General features: G+C 40.7%; 1 protein-coding gene and 2 non-coding genes across 5 annotated transcripts in view; 2 read left to right on the top strand and 1 right to left on the bottom strand.

Annotated features, from left to right (window-relative positions):
• Nucleotides 1-445: 445 nt before the first annotated feature.
• arhgef10 (Rho guanine nucleotide exchange factor (GEF) 10) overlaps nt 446-19,399 on the top strand; it is a 50,901-nt gene continuing 31,947 nt past the window's right edge. For 2 of the 3 annotated variants that reach the window (XM_023271879.3, XM_023271880.3), the window contains exons 1-13: nt 446-603; nt 7,386-7,495; nt 11,051-11,449; nt 12,835-13,179; nt 14,177-14,213; nt 14,469-14,557; nt 14,864-14,920; nt 15,586-15,773; nt 16,358-16,474; nt 17,174-17,285; nt 17,563-17,675; nt 17,793-17,870; nt 17,951-18,130. In XM_023271879.3, coding sequence (XP_023127647.2) covers nt 7,459-7,495; nt 11,051-11,449; nt 12,835-13,179; nt 14,177-14,213; nt 14,469-14,557; nt 14,864-14,920; nt 15,586-15,773; nt 16,358-16,474; nt 17,174-17,285; nt 17,563-17,675; nt 17,793-17,870; nt 17,951-18,130 — 1,752 coding nt within the window. In that variant the 5' untranslated portion in view covers nt 446-603; nt 7,386-7,458. The remainder of the gene's footprint in view (nt 604-7,385; nt 7,496-11,050; nt 11,450-12,834; nt 13,180-14,176; nt 14,214-14,468; nt 14,558-14,863; nt 14,921-15,585; nt 15,774-16,357; nt 16,475-17,173; nt 17,286-17,562; nt 17,676-17,792; nt 17,871-17,950; nt 18,131-19,399) is intronic. The other variant, XM_023271881.3, reaches the window with a different exon arrangement.
• trnai-aau (transfer RNA isoleucine (anticodon AAU)) lies at nt 7,589-7,662 on the top strand. The gene has a single exon. It is a non-coding gene; the product is annotated as a tRNA-Ile (tRNA).
• On the bottom strand, nt 9,702-9,774 carry trnaf-gaa (transfer RNA phenylalanine (anticodon GAA)). The gene has a single exon. It is a non-coding gene; the product is annotated as a tRNA-Phe (tRNA).

The following is a 19,399-nucleotide window of genomic DNA, read 5'->3' as shown; positions in this document are numbered from 1 at the left end:
ATCTGTTCAATAACTATAATTCAGCCCAACAACTGAGCAGTTATTTGAACTGCACGTGTGTTTTTGCTGCAATGTATCCTCTTTTTCCTGGAAAACAAACCTAATAAAGCAAAAAGTTAGTTGTTTGGCTGGTTCATTAAAACTATTCGAAGAAAGTATTAAAAGAGGAACCCCTAATTCCCTCCTCTGAGTTATCCTGAGTTTTACAGTCAAATCATAAGGGATAAAATGCAAGACTTGAATCCAACATCATCAGCGGACAGCTGTTTCGAAGGGAGCCACCCCACATGTCACGTGATCAGTCTGCTGGAACGAGCCATCCTACCGGAGAAGACGATAGAAGTTTGATTGACGTTCCCAGCAGCCAATCACAGCTCGCTCTGTTCCGCCCGCTGGCCAATCAGCTTCTGAGAGGAGGTAAAATCTTTCTATGGATGGAGTCAGTTTGCATCGAAGAGCGTCAAGTTAAAAGAAGGGCAAAAACTGGATGTGTTTTGATGAGTTTTAAGTTGTGTTGAAATCAGAAATGTGTTACATTTAACACCGGAACAGCGCTACTGCGAAGGGATAAAACTAATTAATGTGGGAAAAAGTCAGAACATGGTGAGTTGACGACATTTTTCAAAGTTTTTGACAAAGTTTTAAATATGACAAACATTTGTTTTGCTAACTATTGGTTCGGGTGAGCAGTAAAAACAAGCGAAATATTTGAAATGAAAACGTGTACAATATTTGGTTTGCGTTTAATTGTGACTTGAGTGTATTTTTGCATTATATTCCAGTGTATTGGGAGATGGCTTTAACGTGGCGCCTTAGCTAACCTTGTGAAGTTGCCAACACTGTCCGCTACCTGCTATAACTCAGTCACTACTTTTTCTACGCTTTTATGTGAACTAGTGCGCCTTAATCTCGAAATAAGAACGTGTTGTGTCTCTACTACGCTTTCTCTGCGTTTATTACACTTACTGGACGAAATACAGCCATATTTCCTCAGGCTTTTACTTGTCATGTTTGCTTGCCATGTAACGTTTTGATAGTGTTGAGCACTTCATTTGTTTTAACTCAGTGCCTCTTTTCAAGGATGATATTGCAAGCACAAGATAGCCTTTTGCTGTTTTACGACTGATTAACTAGCATATAGAGTCCTCAACCATGATTATAACCATACTTTCAATGGTGCAAAACATACACATTGAAATTATTTAAATTCCTGGGGGCTTGACACTTGCCTAAAATCATTAATAGTCGAGAAAGTCTTCCTGAACTGCAGCAGTCAACTACAAATTCAAGTAGTCATGCATAGCATTCCTCAGTGAAAGCACTGTACAGCTTCAGTCAGCTGGAAGATCAGTCTAAACAGGTATTAAAACCATGATTTAATTACACTGTTTCCCGCTGTAGTTGTTTTTCTGCATAGCTAAAGGCAACTGCCTCAAGGAAACTGGTAAGCTTTGCTAAGTCTCCAAAAGTTGGTGGAAATACAAAGAGTGCTTTGATCTTGGTTTGTATTGTCTAGTGTCATGCATGTCCAGTTCACTTAGCCAACACAAGGGTGAGTCGGGACATTTAGCGGGTCACACACACATGCATGTACACAAAAGTCTCCACTGGTAATTTGTTTAGCAAATAACTAGGGTGGCCCGGCTGCAAATACAGATGCTTAATACCTCCCCCCGTTGTATTAACACTTAAAGAACGCCATCCTGGAAGCGCAGATCATTTTTTCCTTGCTCTAATTCACTGCTCAATGTAAGCACCGGTAGGCATCATGTAGACACAGAATTCTTTGTGTGCCACTGCAGGTTTCTATATTTGTTCTGTAGAGGCTTATTAAGGTGAGGCAGTACTTAAGCATCTAATTATCCTTCTGTTGTTGACATGAAAACATTTGGTATAGCCTAACTTCATAGTTTCACTGCAGAAATACCAGGAATTCCTTATTTCTAAAGTAGTTGTCACCAGGCAGTATGTCTGCTATGCCTGTCATAGCTCATGGAAATGCTGTCTGTTTACCAATGACTAAACCTGGGGTTCCAGAGCACACAGAGTTTGAGCAGAGGAGCATACCATTCATTTTTAGAAAGGCAGTTATGGAGTCACTGTCCACCCATGACCCGGCCACTGATCCGCTCAGATAAGACACGGATTAGCAACATAGTTCAGCAACAGCTGGGAAAGAAAAAACACTGCTCTTCTGCAGGTGGATGTGAGAAATCACATACCAGAACTTGTTTAGCAGCTGTGAACATGTGTAAATTTAGACCCAGAATTGACCCGGGAACATCACATGTAAATGGCATGTGGAAGTCATCATAGATCACACCAAGTTGCCTGATCCTTTCATTCAGAGGCCTATGCTAGCACCCACATTCTTAGCAGTTCAAGGATGAGTGAAGCTAGGGGTCAATGGCAGACTTGGCTTCAGAAACTGTCTCCACCTTTTTGAAGTCAGTGCAAAGACAAGTACTGTGATGATCAAGAGGTTATGCAGTTTCCTGTGGTCATTTATTGTAAGCTGATTGAGTGGCTCTATTCATATTAAAATTCCTTCAGAGCTTAAATCCAGCCTGTCAACAAAAGTCCTTTGAAACAGCCGCTTATCCACCGCTCACCACACACTAAATAGTGTTCTTCTAGTGACATGTTGGGTTCTCGGAGCTTTGGTGTGGCTCACTGAGTGGGTGGAGACCAGTTAGGGGTGACAGCCAAGACTACGCTGCCTCTGTTTTCAAATGGACACCACGTTTGAAATATTATGCAGCTCTAGCCTATCATTTGTCCAGTGATTCTCAGGCTAGGAGGGCCATGTCAGTGTATTGCATCTTTTATTAGAAACAGACTCTGGTTCAAAGTTAAGGCCAGTGTAAAAAGAAACTTTATGTTGTAATAAAAAAAAATGTCTGTATAAAATACTCCTCCTGTACTGTGGGTATAATTCGGCACTATAATGCTGTGAGATGCATCATAATGGTTATGCTGTCATGTAATGCATGATACAATGTAGCTATGAGTCATTTGGTAGCTTAGCATGGACCACAATCAGTGTAGAAACATGGCTTCAGTGCTTGCAGCTGAACCCAGATGCCCCCTGACGTGCCCGATAGACCAGACCTAAATCAGATAGAAATGCTGCAGCCCAATGGATCTGATTATCTGTCTGTATTCTCCACAATCCATAGCTATTAGGTAATATAAACTGGTAGCAGTTATAGTAGGGCATACTATGCTCGTCTTCTGTCAAAATATTTTTATTATGTTACACAAAAACAGAAACAGTTGTAATTATGAGGAAGATTGATTGCTTAGCTGTGATTTATAATGATATTTGCATCCATAAATGTGCTTCCATTTTGTGCATTATTGATCTATTCTAAAGTTTCAACTTGGCAGCAGTCAAAATTCCCACTTTCGAAAATCAGCTATGCTGTGCCTGTTTGTAAGCTTCCCCACCCATTTTGAGGTCAGGGTGGGTGGTGAAGTGTGATGTGTTGTCAAGGCTGGTTGGCCCAGATACTGTGTGCTGTGATAGTTACAAGGCTGATCCTGTATGAGTCTCAGTGCTTTTGAGTTGAGATTTAGGCATCAGGCTGTGCTACCTGACAAAATAAACAACCAGTGGATGCATCACTTTGTCACCATACTGTTTGTAAAACAAGGAACTCAGTTGTTAACTGTGTGTTGTTGGTAATTCCAAGGATGGGTTTTGAATCCTGTATGAGCCACAGGTGTTATTAGCCAGTGGTTTATATATAGTCAAGAATCCTAATACAGTACAAGTAATTATAGAGAGAAGTACCTGCTTTCCTTTTTAGTATGCTGCAGGGCACTGCTCTGTCCTCCCCTCAACCTCCCCACAAATACATGACACTACTTTGTTAAGCCTGTTCCTCTACTCTTTGTAGGCCTGGGATCTTCTTTTTTCTGGCGAGGCCTGATTACTGTAATCCTGGCAGAAGGACATACGGCCCAATAAAACGGCCATCCAAATAGCTGCAAAGCTAAAGACAGACATTCAAAGCACACTACAAGTCTCCCCCTCTCTCACCACCCTCTTCTCCAGGCTTTTGTTTATGACTTTCAGCTTGTGTGTGGAATGCCACTTGTCAGTAAGTGTGCGGCAAAAGCCTCTTACTAAGCCAGGGCGCTTGTTTTGTAGAATCGCTCTCAGCATAACACACAATTAATTTTTGACAGTCTCTGGTTGCTCTAAGAGATGGGTAAAGGAATTGGGGCAGATCAGGAATGGGTTTTTTTTGTTTGTTTGTTTGTTTTTTTTTAAATCCAGGTAGGGAAACAGGGAAATAATAAGAAATATATTAGTAAAGTATAGAGAAGGTACAATTTTTTCTTCCCGATTCCAATATGAATTTGTTCTTTTGTTCTGTTGTTTAAATGATCTGTCATTTGTGCATCATCATGAATTCAGAGAAACTTGTTACTGTATTACAGCATCTCTCTGCCCATCCTTGATTTAAAAAGTTTGAGTAATTCAAAAGAGATAAACTATAGTAATCCCTTAACACTGCATTGTGAAATGACGATGTCTGGTAGAATGTTGCAACATTTTAGGTAGCACCCTGAGAACAAAAGGCTGTACAGTTTTTTTTTTATGACTGAACATAGGTTTCAGTTTATCTTCCACACTAGGAATTGTATTGTCAATGTGTATGCTACATACCTATTATCTGTTGTTTAACATCCGTACGTTATTAGGAATACACAGGTGAGCAAATTGTCTGCATTACAGTGAAGTGAAGCTAGATGACTATTTTCCTGTGTGCAGAACACAGCTCAGCCTTCCCAGCATGTAATGACATGCTCAGCTCAGTCTGTCATCAACCATGGGGATGATTTTACCTTTCTGTTGTCTTCCTTTCCGTCGTCAATCATTGCTCTCAGATTAGACTGTAATCTTTTAATTAAACACTAAGCAGATTAGCGGAGTGAATATGAAATAATTATGCTGTATATTTTCGCCATCTCAGTAATAGTTTGTAAACTGCATATATTTACTGACCGCTTTTGTTCGACAGTTTAAACGTATTCCAGCTTACAGTGCTGCATCACAGATAGGATGGTGAAAAAAGCTGCAGATATCAGGAGTGTGTTTGTCGAGTTGATTATCTTCACAGAGTGAGACGGGCGCCTGTCTTGTGCACACCACCTTTGAAATTGGACCACATCACAGACTTTGAAAGATCTAATTTGTGGAAAGATGCATTTAGTTGTCTTCCAAAACCAAGTCAAAAAAGTTTTATTTTTTTTTAAAAGATGAAAATCAGAGTAATTATAGAAGTGAAGATGAATGGAAGAATCTGCTTACTGATTTCAAAGCCACAGTCAGACAGGCTGTCTTTGCATGGTGTGCAAGCCAACAGTAAAGATTGTCATGCTGGCACAACGCATAGGGTTGATAAATGAACAAGAATGTAAGGAAACAAAATCAGTTTTTAGCCAATGTACTTTGCTTTCCTCTCCTCCTTCCTTTTCCTGCTGCCCAAAATCTCAAACAATGCATTAGAAGGGAAAGGTGAGTCACCTTTTGAAGCTCCTGTCAGGGTTGAACTGTTAGTTCTCACTCCAACATGTACCAGCCCAGTTACAGCCATGTTTGTCAGGTAGCTGCCTGTTTCATACTCATATATCACTTTTCTCAGCCTGTGCGGCATATATCCTAAAGATGGCTCCAGTTGTTCTATATGACACAGTAGCTGCTCCTGTCTGTCTCTTTGGATTCCTCTCTATTGTGAAGGCTATGATGTCCTCAGGCTATGTGTACTCTACCTGTTTCTGTTAGCACTTGAATTATCTGTCAGCCGCACTGTACTCGGCAGACACTGGCCCTGTATATTCACATCCTCCGTTCTGGCCTTGTGCCCCATGAATAAGGCGGAGGACAAAGAGGCAGAGGATTTCACATTGTTTGCAGACAAAACAAGCTTTCAGACTTAGAATGAGTTATCTTTCTATCTGCTGCACTGCTGTGGTGTAGATGTGTCTTAGTCAGAAGTAGAACTGATGTTGTTCCTTGCATTTAACCATGGAGAATGCATTGGTAGAATATGGGGCATGCATTCCACAACAATGGCCTGCTTTATGCTACAGCATGATGTCATGGCTCTGTCATCTATTCTTGTGGATATTAGCAAGCTGGAGAAATCTGGAAATAGCACAATTTTTTCTCAAGGAGACGTTTGACAGAAACTGTCACCTCTGGATACAAATTGTACATCAGCAAACAAAGTGTGTTGCTGAGGAATGCAATGCCTCTCATGCCCATGCAGGTACAAAGGTCTCTCCTGCCTCAGCATGTTAATAACATTTCCCTGGGCCTAAATGTGTAGTTGCTATTAAGTCAAAATGTCACACAGACCCCTGCAACCTAAATACTCGGAGCTATCTCAGTGGACTGTGTGTAGTCAGTAAGCCAAGTCAGCTCTGTTAGGAGATTGTTGCCTTCTGGCAAACTCTACCAACATGATAGCAGGATAACATGCTTTGGTTTTGATTTACATCAACATAATTTTTGCAGCCTACAGGATAAGACTACCAGTTAAACACGAGAACAGATTTTTCTTGGACTTGAACAAAAATGCTCACAGAGTTCTACCCTAGAAGCAATAGTTGCCTTTCACTGAGTTTAGTTTAATTTTAGTTTAGCTGTCTAATCAAAGTTTCACTGTATTTGAAGTCACATCTTGCAGTGTAAAAAAACTGTACAAGTTTAATTACTTGTGAGACAGTAGTAGATTTAAGACCTCTAGTAAATGTATTCATTTTGAGGAGACCAAAGTTAAGCTGACTGAACAAGGGATAGAGGCTTATTGTGGTGATTCAAAGTAAGTCAACAATAAACAAAAGTTAAAATCTAAATGTTAGCTTGCTTGAATAAATTTTGTTTCCCTGCACTCCTTGTTTTCATAGTGGTCAATCGACAGGGTATAATCTATCCATTACAATGGTAGGAAAGCCCGTTTATACCCATGACATGACATACTCCACATACAATTAGCATATGAGAATGTTGTGTACACTTAAACACGTGCTCGTGCCAACAGCCCCCAGGAGCACTATCAGAGCTTCTTTTGTTTTCATTCACTCTATTATTTGTCTGAATTAGCTGTGGTTCAGATTCTGTTGTTGACACAAAAGGTACCAGACCGTGACCACACAGCCATGCTCCTCTGCTGTGTGCTGCTTTGATTAAGTAACACGGAATCACAAGTGTGGTTGGGCTTTTGTCAACTGAATGGCTCGCATTTTCCAAGCCAGACCTGCCGTTGTGATGTATGAAAGAATTCTTCTTTTCTTCAGTTAATTTCAAATTACTGTTATATCAACCTGGCTATTTTGCTTTTTTTGTGACATTTGTCCTTTTCTTTCAGGTGTGTGTGTCCGCATAGTTAATCTTCTGCATGCTGCTGCCTGGAGAGCTTGTGCAGGAGAAGAGCAGAGAGCATGGACATGGAAGACTTCCCTCCTCCGCCTCCTGAAAGTAAAGTCAACAAGACTTTGTCTTTTCCACATGATAAGCACATTTCTCTTTTCTTATGCACGAGTTACATGGTCGAAAGCAGGTGTTTGTGTGGGCCGGTTAGCTCAGTTGGTTAGAGCGTGGTGCTAATAACGCCAAGGTCGCGGGTTCGATCCCCGTACGGGCCACAATTTTTGAATTTCAGTGTGACAAACAAAAAGAGTCAAAGGTGATTCTTTATATCAACCTCTTTTTTTCATGTCCTAACACTTGTAATTTCTAATTAAAATCATCAAAATGCGTATAAGGGTTAAGAGAACAAACAAAGATATTTTTGTTACTTGTTTTTTCAAGCATTCTGTAATTTCCACCTCTAAATTATAAGGTTTTCGAACTTCCCTTGTCTGATCAAACAAAACAAGCATTGGCTCAAGCCCTGTGCTGAAACTATTCGCAGTTCACTGCCGATTTATAAAACACCAACAGAGAGCTGACAAGAAAATTAGAGAACTAATTGAGCACCTAAACAAAAGAAAAATAAAAATCTTTAAACGCAGACAGTTTTGTGTTACTGTTGTCTCATAGTTGTTCGGTTTTCTGTGATTACAATGTCAGGCCAGTAGAATCACCTGCTAGCTCCTGTAGGTCATCTCTTGGTCAGATCACTTCCCAGAGGGCTGCTGAAACTGGACAGCATGAGTAAACAGCACAGATTCCTCTCCTCCACCACTGTGGAGTGTGTGGGCAGAGGAACGAGTGAGGAGGGTAAAATGTGCTGTGCGACTGTGAATGCCAGACAATGTGCCTCAGTATTGGGTTGAATACTGCCTCAGCAGGGCACACACACCATACACACACACACAGACACACACACACACACCATACACACACCATACACACACACACACACACACACACACACACACACACACACACACACACACACACACACACACACACACACACACACACACACACCCACCCTCCGGGGATAGACATAGACCAGAGAAATGCTTGGTGTCTTGGTGGCCAGTCTCTTGCTTTCTTGCCAGGGCGATGCAGGAGCAGATCGTAACCCAGAGACTCATCTGAGGAGGCCATTATGTAGCAGAGTGGAGAGAGGCCCTCAGAACAGAATCCATATTGTCATTATGAATTAACAATGGGTACTTCATCTAGTCTGTGTGCCACATTAGCATGTATATTTCTCAATGATCTCGGGCTTTGGATTCTGACAAGGCTAAAAGGCAGAGAGAATTCCTCCAACATGAACATATTTTTTTATTGCCACTTCAGTGTTGGGGCACAAGAAACTGTAGGATTCTCACGAGTGGTTGTGTGTCTTTTTGTTGTTACATTTGTCAAAGGTCACTGTCCAGCATAGTGTGTAATTAAGCTGCAGGCATGCATACCCATACAGCCAGCTATCAATGATCTTCTCTACCCATAGTTTCAGATGTACTATTGAATGGTCAGTATGACTCATAGTGTGGCAAAATCCAATCAAATCACGTCCACTCTGGTGTAGTTAAGTGTCCTATATTGACACCACAGTGAGGGTAGTGAATGCATTATATAGCAATGTTTATAATATGAATATGCATCATCCTTTCTAGGACTTCCATAGACTATTCGCAAGCTATCCGTGCCTTATCACAGTCTCAAACCATTCATTACTGCACAGGTGGAAAAAGAAAGATAGCATCTCTGTTTCCAGGTTTGCTCTTTGCACTTCTCTCTTCCCCATGCACACAGGGTCACAATGCTGACCTGGAACATTAGTCACGGACCATTCTCTCACACTGACGAGGTGAAACGCCTACCTGTCAAAGCCTGAGGGAATCGTACTGGTGATTTAGAGTTGCGTACCTTGTTGTGAGAAACTTCAAAGTCATTGTGTTTGCTTCTTTGAGCTGAGCTGAGTTGAGTTGAGCTGGTCACTATCAGTGGAGCGCACAGGCCTGAAGGGACAACACAACATGTTCCAACAGTGAAGGTGGTTAATTTGATGGTAACTGCACGTAAAGAGTAACCTCATCAACCTAACTTGACCAAAGAAATGCCAGTGTGTGTGAAGTTACGTTACATGCAGCATGAGAGAAAACTGAATAATGTCAGAAAGAAAAGGTGTAGTTTAGGCCGTACACAAAAGCTTTATGGAGGGGTTACTTGGGTTAACAACTGTGGAGAGAAAAAAAACATCGGTTGGGTCAGGGAGAGGTCAAAATGCCGAAACCCGGGATCGAACCAGGGACCTTTAGATCTTCAGTCTAACGCTCTCCCAACTGAGCTATTTCGGCCTGTGTAGCCATGAGGAATAGCTCACTCAGTCAAGGTGGAAATGAAATCATGCAAAGTTGGAATTTTCTGTTTACATTGGAAACGATCAGGATATGAGAGAGACAAAGATAAGACTTTTGTCTGTAAGTTAATACAGTCAAGGTGTAACTACTGATGAAAGTATTCCCAAAGAATCTGTGGTATTTGGGAGCAACACACCTACAAATTTTTAAGTTTTCAGCAAAACTTAAGAGGTGAAGGATTTGTGTGAATAAAGCTGTGTTAACCCTGTTTAAATTACCACCTAATATTTTCACCAACATTGAGTTAAGGCCGATTTAAAAGAAATAAAGAAAACATTACTTTTTTTAACCTTACTTAATTAACCATACTTTATTTCTTGCTCTATTGATCTAAATAAAGCCATCTGCACATCTTATGGGCATAAACATGAAGCCAGATAAAGAAAGTTGGGCCTGTGCATTCCTAATCCTTTTATTCACTCTTACTTCACTGAGTCAAGCTCACACTTCTGTCAGCAGATCAGAAATAATGCATAAACTCAGGCAGTACTCCTCACTGAAGGGAGTATAGGCTCTCTTTCCTGCTGGCCTAATTGCAGAGTGGAAACTGGAAAGATATTTGTTGCTCCCTTCCTGTCTGCTGCCAAGTGAGCGCTCCGATGTGAATGTGATGCCTTTGAACGCAAACTATATCTTGTAGTTCTGCCCTAGTTTTTTTTTTTTTTTTTGCTGTAAAGCAAAGCAGCTGATGTGCTGTCTTGGTGCCAGTTCTTGATATAAAAAATTCTGTAAGAAGAAACACAGCTGTTCTAGACCCCACCCGTAATTATAAGGCTGTGTATGGCCTTCAGCTTTACCAGTCCAAGGACTAAAACTGCCACCCACAGAGGATGTAAGTTTAACTTAGGTTTAGTAGAAGAACTACAAGACAAATATACAATATTTGGGATATGTTCTCTGATGCAGCAGGCCACGGTTGCATGTGTATAGCCTGATGTTGCATATTTTGTGAAGATGCAGTTGTGGTGCAGTTTGTGGATAAAATAATGATATAATCTGGTTTTTTGCTAATCCAGTGAATTAAGTTAGTAACAAAAGATTCTATCACCACTATGCCCTAATAACGACCAGATTTTCAGCAGTGAAAGCATAAAAAAGTCATTAACAGCTGATGAATCTTTATCGCTGCATAAAGACTGATATCACTGTGTTGCCCACCTCTTTTTTGTGACATTCTCTAGATGTGTAATATTTCTGAAACCTCTCTCTCCAGTGTTGGCAGATAGCGTCCCTTTTGCAGATGAGGATGAGGGGGAAGCCTTCGACTTTGATGACAGCGGGGATGACATCCCTGCAGCTGATTGCCCACCCCCTGCACCTCCAGCTCCTCTAGCTCCCATCAGCAAGGATCACAGCCAGAACAACAGTGTGGCCAGTCACCCTGAGGCCATTCTCCCCATCTCGAACCCCCCAGCACCTTCCTCCGCATCCAGCACCACTCTATCATCAGCCGACACAACAGTTGCCATGAGCGGATCCTCCACAGCAGGTGGAGCAACAGCAGAAGCCAAGGGGACATCTGCTGCTGAGGGGGCTGATGACAGGGAGAAAGATTTACCGCCTCCACCCCCTCCTCTAGATGATGACACAGAAACAGATCCTCGAACAACAGGTTTGCAACCCAAAAGTGCTGACATTTTATTCTTGCTCCAGGCAAGAGAAGGTATTTGAGTCCGTTTTAGCTTTTCCTTGAGGCAGAGAGTCCTCCCCACAACTTTTGTGCTCGGTTAACTGCAAGTAATGCCTTGAATATGGAGCAGTGATCGCAAATTCTCCACATTCTCCTGGCATGTTCTGTGTACATTATCTGGATCTATAGTCCAGCCCCTTGAGCTGAGGTAAGGTGAGGTCGTGAAGTGGGGCAGTCTGTCTCTCTCATGACACCTTGTATCTCTGGCTGCCTGGTGCTGGAGATTGTCTGGCTTTCATCACTGAATGTCAAGACAGCGGCAGCAGCAGGCAGGACAGGGCTGCTTGTTTTCACTCACTCATTCTGTAGTATTGTGGTTAAGAGATGTCCACACTGCACTTTTCAGCTTTTGCACAGCTTTTGCCCTTATAAGGAATGCATGAACAAAACACAAGCATATGCCTTGCACTTTTGTTATAGCGAGGATCTGTCAGTTCATACATTCCTGGTCCCTTATTCACATTTTCATAATCACCGCTTTACAACGACACAATACTCCTAACCTAAATCTGTATTTTGAACTACAGCTGCATAGAATGGTTCATCCAGAATGGCCACATTTTGGTGTCCTGAATGTAAATGTCTAAACCCGCATTAGCTGTAACAAACATGGAACCAATAAAAAGGTTTTTATTCTCTTCTTGAGGTTTTGGGGTGGATCACCAGTGTAGATGTGTTTATAATACACAACAGACCCAGTTGAGGTTCATACAAACAATAGCTGCTTGTATGAGACACCTTTGACTGTTCATGTCTGATTGAATAGCAAAGTTTAATAACTGCTTAATTATTTAAAATAAAGTGCATCCTCTGAAGATTAACAAAACTCTCTAGAGAATCAGAGCAGAGGAAATTAAAATGACACTTATTACGCCCAGGGTTTGTGGGTGTACTCTGTAGATCCATCCATCCTTTATTTATACACTGCTTAATCCTCATTAGGGTCGCTGGGGGGCTTAGGGTGAAGGCAGGGGACACCCTGGACAAGTTGCAAGCACACTCACATTCACACCTAAGGACAATTTAGAATCACCAATTAACCTGAGCATGTTTTTGGACTGTGGGAGGAAGTGAGAGAACCTGGAGAAAACCCACACATGCACAGGGAGAACATGCAAACTCCATGCTGAAAGACTAGAAGTAGATGTAGATGTAGATGTCTAGGAGAGATGTATCATTGTGTTGCATTCTGTTCCAGTATCTTTGGTCCTGAAATGGCATTTTTCCATAGTTTTTTCACATTTCTTCTAAATAAAATTGTATACATAGCATGTAAGCTAACTGTATATATTTTTTTATTTTAACAGGCATTCAAGGCCAGAATGCATCCATCAATGACCCGCACCCTCCACAGGCTGTCCCTCGGATCTCATCCCAGGGCAAAGTCAACCCCTACTCTGTGATTGACATCACTCCTCTCCAATTGGAGGAGCTGGAGCAGAAACATGGGCCCTCCTCTTCCACTTCCTCACTAATGGAGCCCAAAGACCAAGAGGCAGAAGGCCATGATAACCACCCCAGCCCTCTTGGCATCACTTCAGGATACTCAGTGCCAGTGCCTTGTGGCTATGCAACCCCCTCGGGTGTACCACTCATCACACCAACTTACACCACACCAGTCATCATTCGACATCTCTCCATGGAGGAAGACGGTAAAGTAGAATAGTGCGAAAGCTTGAAAATACTTCTCTATAATAATGATTTCTAAAATAATAACGGAGAACAATAAAGTGGGTCAGTTGTTGATCAAGGTTTACTTTTTAAGTATACGCAACAACAGAAAGGTTTCTGGATATTAAGCCTCTGTTTATTTTTTGAGGGAAATTCCTCCTTTCCTGTTTCACTGCACTCAGACCTAGAGATACAAGCCTGCGACACGTAAATGCTGTCCTAGCTACTTCTATTCCCTGTCCTTTCTTCTTTCTTTTGTTTTTCCTGAAGCCTGGCCACAAGGAAGTAGGAACTAAATTTAGCCCTCCCCAAAGATCTGTGTTGGCTGTGAGGATTTTCCGGTTTCCCTAAAATCCTGCAGTGGCTGAGTCCAAGCCTGTGGCCTGGCAGTCTCAGCAGCCTGATTGCACTGTAATTATCTTACCAAGGTCACACCATGTTGAAATACTCAGATGTTTTAGTAGGATACTCTGGAAAGTCGAAGAGGTGTGTGATTATGTACGAAATTATTAACACTTTTGTTGTTTGGGCATCTTTCAGCTGTGATACACATAGCAAGTATACTTTGCTGCTGTTAATAGTTTACCATGACATGTTCCTCAAAAAGCAGAAGGTTACTGGAAGTATTTTAAAATGGGAACATGACAAGGGAAATTTATGGAAGCACATAAACAGCAGAATATCATCTTGACTTCATTATGCACAATCTATGGAATCATCAGTGACACCTAGTGGTACAGAAAGTTTCTAAACTTTTGCCTGATATGAAGTGTGCAGATTTCTTCTATGTGTACCATCTTCTATAACTGCATTCATTCCATACTCTTAACATTTCTGTGCAGTAATATCACATACTCAGGTTCACAGCTTTTATGGTTGGATTATGACAACTGGGGGACCTCAAAAAACAGCTACAGGCAAGAACATATATTGTGTTATTAATTTATTTTGTCTAAGTTTCTCTCTTTCCTTCTCCAGTGACAGTGGTTGGGACTGGCAGCACTTCTGTTGACAGGTTAGTCATGCACAACACTATCAGAGCATGTCTATGCCGATTATTTAGTACATGTATTGCTGTATCTTAAGAGATACAGATATGAAAAGTGTCTCTCTGCTCCTCATGTACAGTTAGTTATTGATTTAATCGTATATTATAAATGCCTGCTGCCCTCATGTCAGTGGTAATACATAGAATAAAGTCACAAAATGTTGAATTATACCTTGGTTTCTTGACCATGTACTTATAATATATATATTTGTCTTTTTCAAGTGTTTTCAGTGAAGAGTATCCACCTATTAGAGAAGAGGATGCTTTGGCTAAATGGGCATCAGATCCTGCCAATACTGCATGGATGGAAAGTAAGGAATAATTACCTCAACAAAAATACATATAGTAGAGATATTAGAATACTGCTGTTGTCTCAGTTCTCTGTACATGCTCTGCATATAGAGTGCATGCCTTTAAGGGGCTCTTATGTATTCTTGTTTTCTTTTACACAACTAAATTCCCAGACACTTCCTTCCCTGTATTTTAAGGAAGCAGACCCTTGTCTGTGCCTTTCTTGTAGATTCCTCCTTACATTACATCCTGATTGGTGTGTACAGTCTAGTTATGTGATGAGTAGCCTTGCATTTGTAGTTGTGACTGTCTGTTATGTGCTTCAGATCCAGATGAGGTGATTTATGACGATGTGCCCAGAGAGAACTCTGATTCCAACACAGGTTTGTTAACTTTCTTTCTGATTCTTGCATTTTACAAATTTAGTCTTCACCTTCTTGTCTTTAGTCTGAAACCTGTCAGAGCTTCTTGCTTTCGCTTCCAGTTTCCTCATAGTTTTTTTTTCAAAAACCTAGATTTGACTCATGTGCTTAGACTCAAAAACTTGTATTTTTGACTTGTTTATTAAAAGAAAAAAGTGTTAACTGACAACTTTTGGCTGTTATATTATGCTGATGTTGAGCGTTCTGCTTTATAATTTGTTGCAGTAGTAACTATAAATAATATTACAATCACTATACGTAATATTACTATTACTATAGATTATATTACTATTATTATTGTGACACCCGACGATTTACGTAAAACTAATGAGAGTAAATTTTGAAGTGTCAACAAAGTACCAGGAACATTTTTTGTCTGGTATAGTCTAATTTTGTACCAACACCACAAAGCTATGGCATCTAAAATCATCATGCAATATCAGCACTTTTTGGCCTGCTGTCAGCCAAAAAAATAAGCAAGATAAGCTTTAAAATATTTATAGCAAAACTATTCTGTTCGAGTGCAGTATAAATTGTTATTGTGTTATCCGTAATAAGTTTGTGCACCTAACTATTGTAGTGTACACTCCATGGTGTAATTTTTATGATTGTCTCCATTCACGTAGACCCAGATGAGATGATCTATGATGACGTGGAACTTGGGGAGGAGGGTGGCTGTAACAGCTCCCTCGACAATGGCTGGAGCTCTAGTGAGTTTGAAAGCTATGATGAGGCCAGCGATGGGGAAGGCCGTCCTGAGAATGGCCTGCCCCACGCCTTCATGAGAGGAAAGCCACCCCAGAGAAAGACGCATGTATGTATAACAATTACCCTTCCTTTTCTCTCCCTGGGTCACAGCCAACAACCAAGTCCTGTTGATGTATTGTACAGAGCTTGCATTTTTACCTCTGCCCTCTGCATACCTGATTTACTGCAAATTGCAATAAAGGAAGCAATATATTTCATTATATGAAGGTGTAGTTTAAATTTGTTGATTCAAACAAATCCTGTGGATACATTATTTGTCAATCAAGCTCTGTGTGTTTTCAGTGTTGCCCATTTACTTCTGTTGACCTGAAAGTGATCTTTCTGGCTTCTAGACAGCTTGCTGCACTCTGTAATGTTTTGCTGTGTGGTTTTGAGAATTAAAGTTCACTTTATTTTTAGACTAACATAGAGGTAAATTAATCCAAAATAAGTGGGTGAAAATTGCCCCAATCACCCAGTACTTGGAAAGGTATTTTATTCCTGTTTAGGAAGGATATTTTTGAAAGAGAATAAACTCAGTCAGCAGTCTAACAACCAACATATTTAGATGGAAATGAGTTTGCTGGAACTGCTGAGATGCAAGCTCATTCCAAAACCATCAAGAGTAACGCTTACTTTGCTTTTGTTTAGCTCTCTCAAGATCTGACACGCTTGAAAGAACACTATGAGAAAAAGATGAAAGATCTAATGGCAAATACAGTGGGAACGGTAGAGCTACAGCAGCTAAAACAGAAACACGAGCAGAAGGTAAACTACCTGAGGCTCACTTTATTTGTCTGTGCTAGATAAAGTAGTCCCAACCCTTCACTCTCAGTATGGCTAACTCCACTCTGGGCATTTTGTCACTGACCTGGTGCCTTCATCCTGCTCTCATGTGAATGACTTCTGGTCGCGGTGCTGGTGATGGGTTTGCAAACCATTCATTTGCCTCACTGTCTGCTGCATTGACCTGTCTTGTTTTATGTTGATGCATCGCGGGTTGTAGCTTAGAATATATTCTGAAGTAACATTTGTTTATTCTGCAGTAAACTGAGACAACAGCAACAGAGTTCTTATTCGAGAGTTCATCCTGGCATCCTGTCTACACTATAGAGAGACCTATTGAAAAATGAAAAAACTGCTGAATATGATTGTGGTATTTCAATCATTTCATATTGTAAATCAGTTATTTTGGTGGAAGTACTATGTTACTTTCAGCTGATGTCCCAGTTACTGTCATTGTTTGGTCAGCTCTGCGCCTCTGTTGTCCTGTATTTTATAATCTGCCATACATCTTCATCTTTATTCTAACACTGCTTCTGTCCTGCATAGCTCAGTTCAGTCACCTTTAGCCATAGGTTTAGACAAAGTAAACTAAACCCAACCTTGGATTTAAATTCACTGCGAAACATGTAACTTAGTGTTGCTGTTTTGATAAAGATAATAGTTTATTTTGTCTCATCAAAGATGCAAAAGCTGGTGAAGGCTGCTAAGGAAGGGACCAAAGACGGACTTGAGAAAACCAAAGCTGCAGTGAAGAAGGGACGCTCTTTCATCAAAACCAAGTCATTCTGTCATGGTATGTAACCCTTAAAAGATTGTTTGTGTTTAGTAATAAACATGTGGCCGACTTTGTGCTCTGATGCAGCTTCCTGATAAGTGAAATATGCAATAGAAATCTGCTGTTATGTTTGTGTGACAATTACATGCTTTGTTTTTTACTCAGACCCCTTAGTTTTTGTTTTGTTTGTGTTACTGTGAAAGCTTCAATGCTTTAGTAAATGGCAATATAATTTGTCTAGGATACCATTTTTTTTGTTCCTTTGTTGAATTGCTATCTCTTCTTAATCTTCTAGAAAGGAAATCGGCTGGTTTTGAGGATGAGGAGTCTGAACTCTTCATCGAGGTGGACTGTTTCAATGTGGAGCCAATATTGTGTCCAGCACCAGATGGTCTTTCACAGCAACAGGTAATGAACATGCCTTTCAACTCTGAATTAATGGTTGCCTTCAAACTTTAAATGAACTGTTAAAGGAAACCATGCTATTTGACTGAAGACCTCTGGTTTGGTGTTTTTCCTCTACAGCTTGTTAGAAGATGTATATTGGGGTCTATACTGGAAAGTGAGAAGAACTATCTTGATGCACTCAAAAGGATATTAGAGGTATGCAAAAAGGGCTGAAGTGTTTGTCAGAAATGTCTTGAAGTGTGTGTTGTTACAGGTTATGTTGTCTGTTTTACCAGCAATATGAGAAGCCCCTGTCTCAGATTGAGCCGAGGCTGCTGAGCGACAGGAAACTGAAGATGACCTTCTATCGTGTACGTGAGATCCTGCAGTGCCACTTCCTCTTCCAGATTGCCCTGGCGAGCCGTGTGGCTGAGTGGGACAGCCTGGAGATGATTGGGGATGTCTTTGTGGCATCGGTAAGCAGAGACTGTAATTTTAAAGCCTTTTTAGATCTACACCAATACATTAAACAAAAAATCTTATGAGTTGTGGTACCGCTGCACTGCTTAAGTTCAGCAGGTTTTTTTTTACTCTTTAAAGTTAGTGTCTTGATGATAATTGTGTGCAACACAACCTTACTTCCTTACTATCGTATTTTGTGTCAAATACACTTGGTCTCATGCAGATATGGGGAACTGCACTCTGTTCTCTTATAGAATGTACTCTATCCTCTTCTTGTCTTTGGCTGCTTAGCAACTGTTAGGCAAGAAAACAAAAGAGATCATCTCTCTCAGCCCTGCTCACCACTTCTCTTCCTTGTGTTTCAACTCCTGTTATTAGAGGAGCAATGACACCGATATGTCTGCTCAGTGCCCTCTCTGCCCTCCTAATTTAAACCATAAAACATCAAGACTTTATACTACAAGCTTGTTTTAAGAACTTCTGTTCCCAACTCTGAAGTGTGTATACAATACAATTAAAGATTGTAAACACAAAGCCAAATTAAAAGTGTTTAGGTATGTAGTCAGGTAGTTAATTTGTTTGCTACAAGAACACAGGAGCTACAAGCACAGTCTGCCCAGCCACCTCACAACATTAAGCAAAATAAGACTTACTAAACTATATCAAGGAATCTTCAGAAAACCAGACACCCAGTTTTTGGATTTTTTTCAAGTCAACATTGACTTACAAACATGATTGTTGATCATTTAATCTGAATCTACAACAATCCCAAATGCTAGGACTCAGAGTGTGGTGTGCAGACGCACAAACAAAACCAACAATGAGAATATTTGCTATATTTACCCAACCATTGCCTTTTATAGACCCACTCCCAGAGGGTTCCAGTGTTGCACCTTTAGACACTTGAGATTTCCAACCATGAAAATCCTCATGGGTCTTCAGTGGCCACTGGCTTTTATATCTACTTTTACAAAAGATGAGTCAGGTACTGCTGCCATGTCCAGTGATGACAATACAGGCACTGATTGTTTGCCAATAACACTTGACTCATGATGACAGAGCGTCAGCCAGCTCTGACCAAGCCGATGGAGCTGCAGGCTGCATTTCTTCAAATGCATCAAGTCTATCCATCAAGTACCTGCCAATGCAATTAATGTCAAGCCTGGTACTGATGGAGCTTTAAAGGACTTGCAAAATCTTTTCCAGAGTAAAGAAGGGAGTATTTTCAATCTTTACGTCTCAAAGAGCTAGTAAAACTCTGTATACATAAAAATCACAGCAGT

The sequence above is a fragment of the Amphiprion ocellaris genome, chromosome 20 (genome assembly GCF_022539595.1).
Source record: "Amphiprion ocellaris isolate individual 3 ecotype Okinawa chromosome 20, ASM2253959v1, whole genome shotgun sequence".
NCBI lineage: Eukaryota > Metazoa > Chordata > Actinopteri > Pomacentridae > Amphiprion > Amphiprion ocellaris.
The sequence above is the reverse complement of the archived record's forward strand: the minus strand, read 5'-3'. Positions and strand labels throughout refer to the sequence as shown.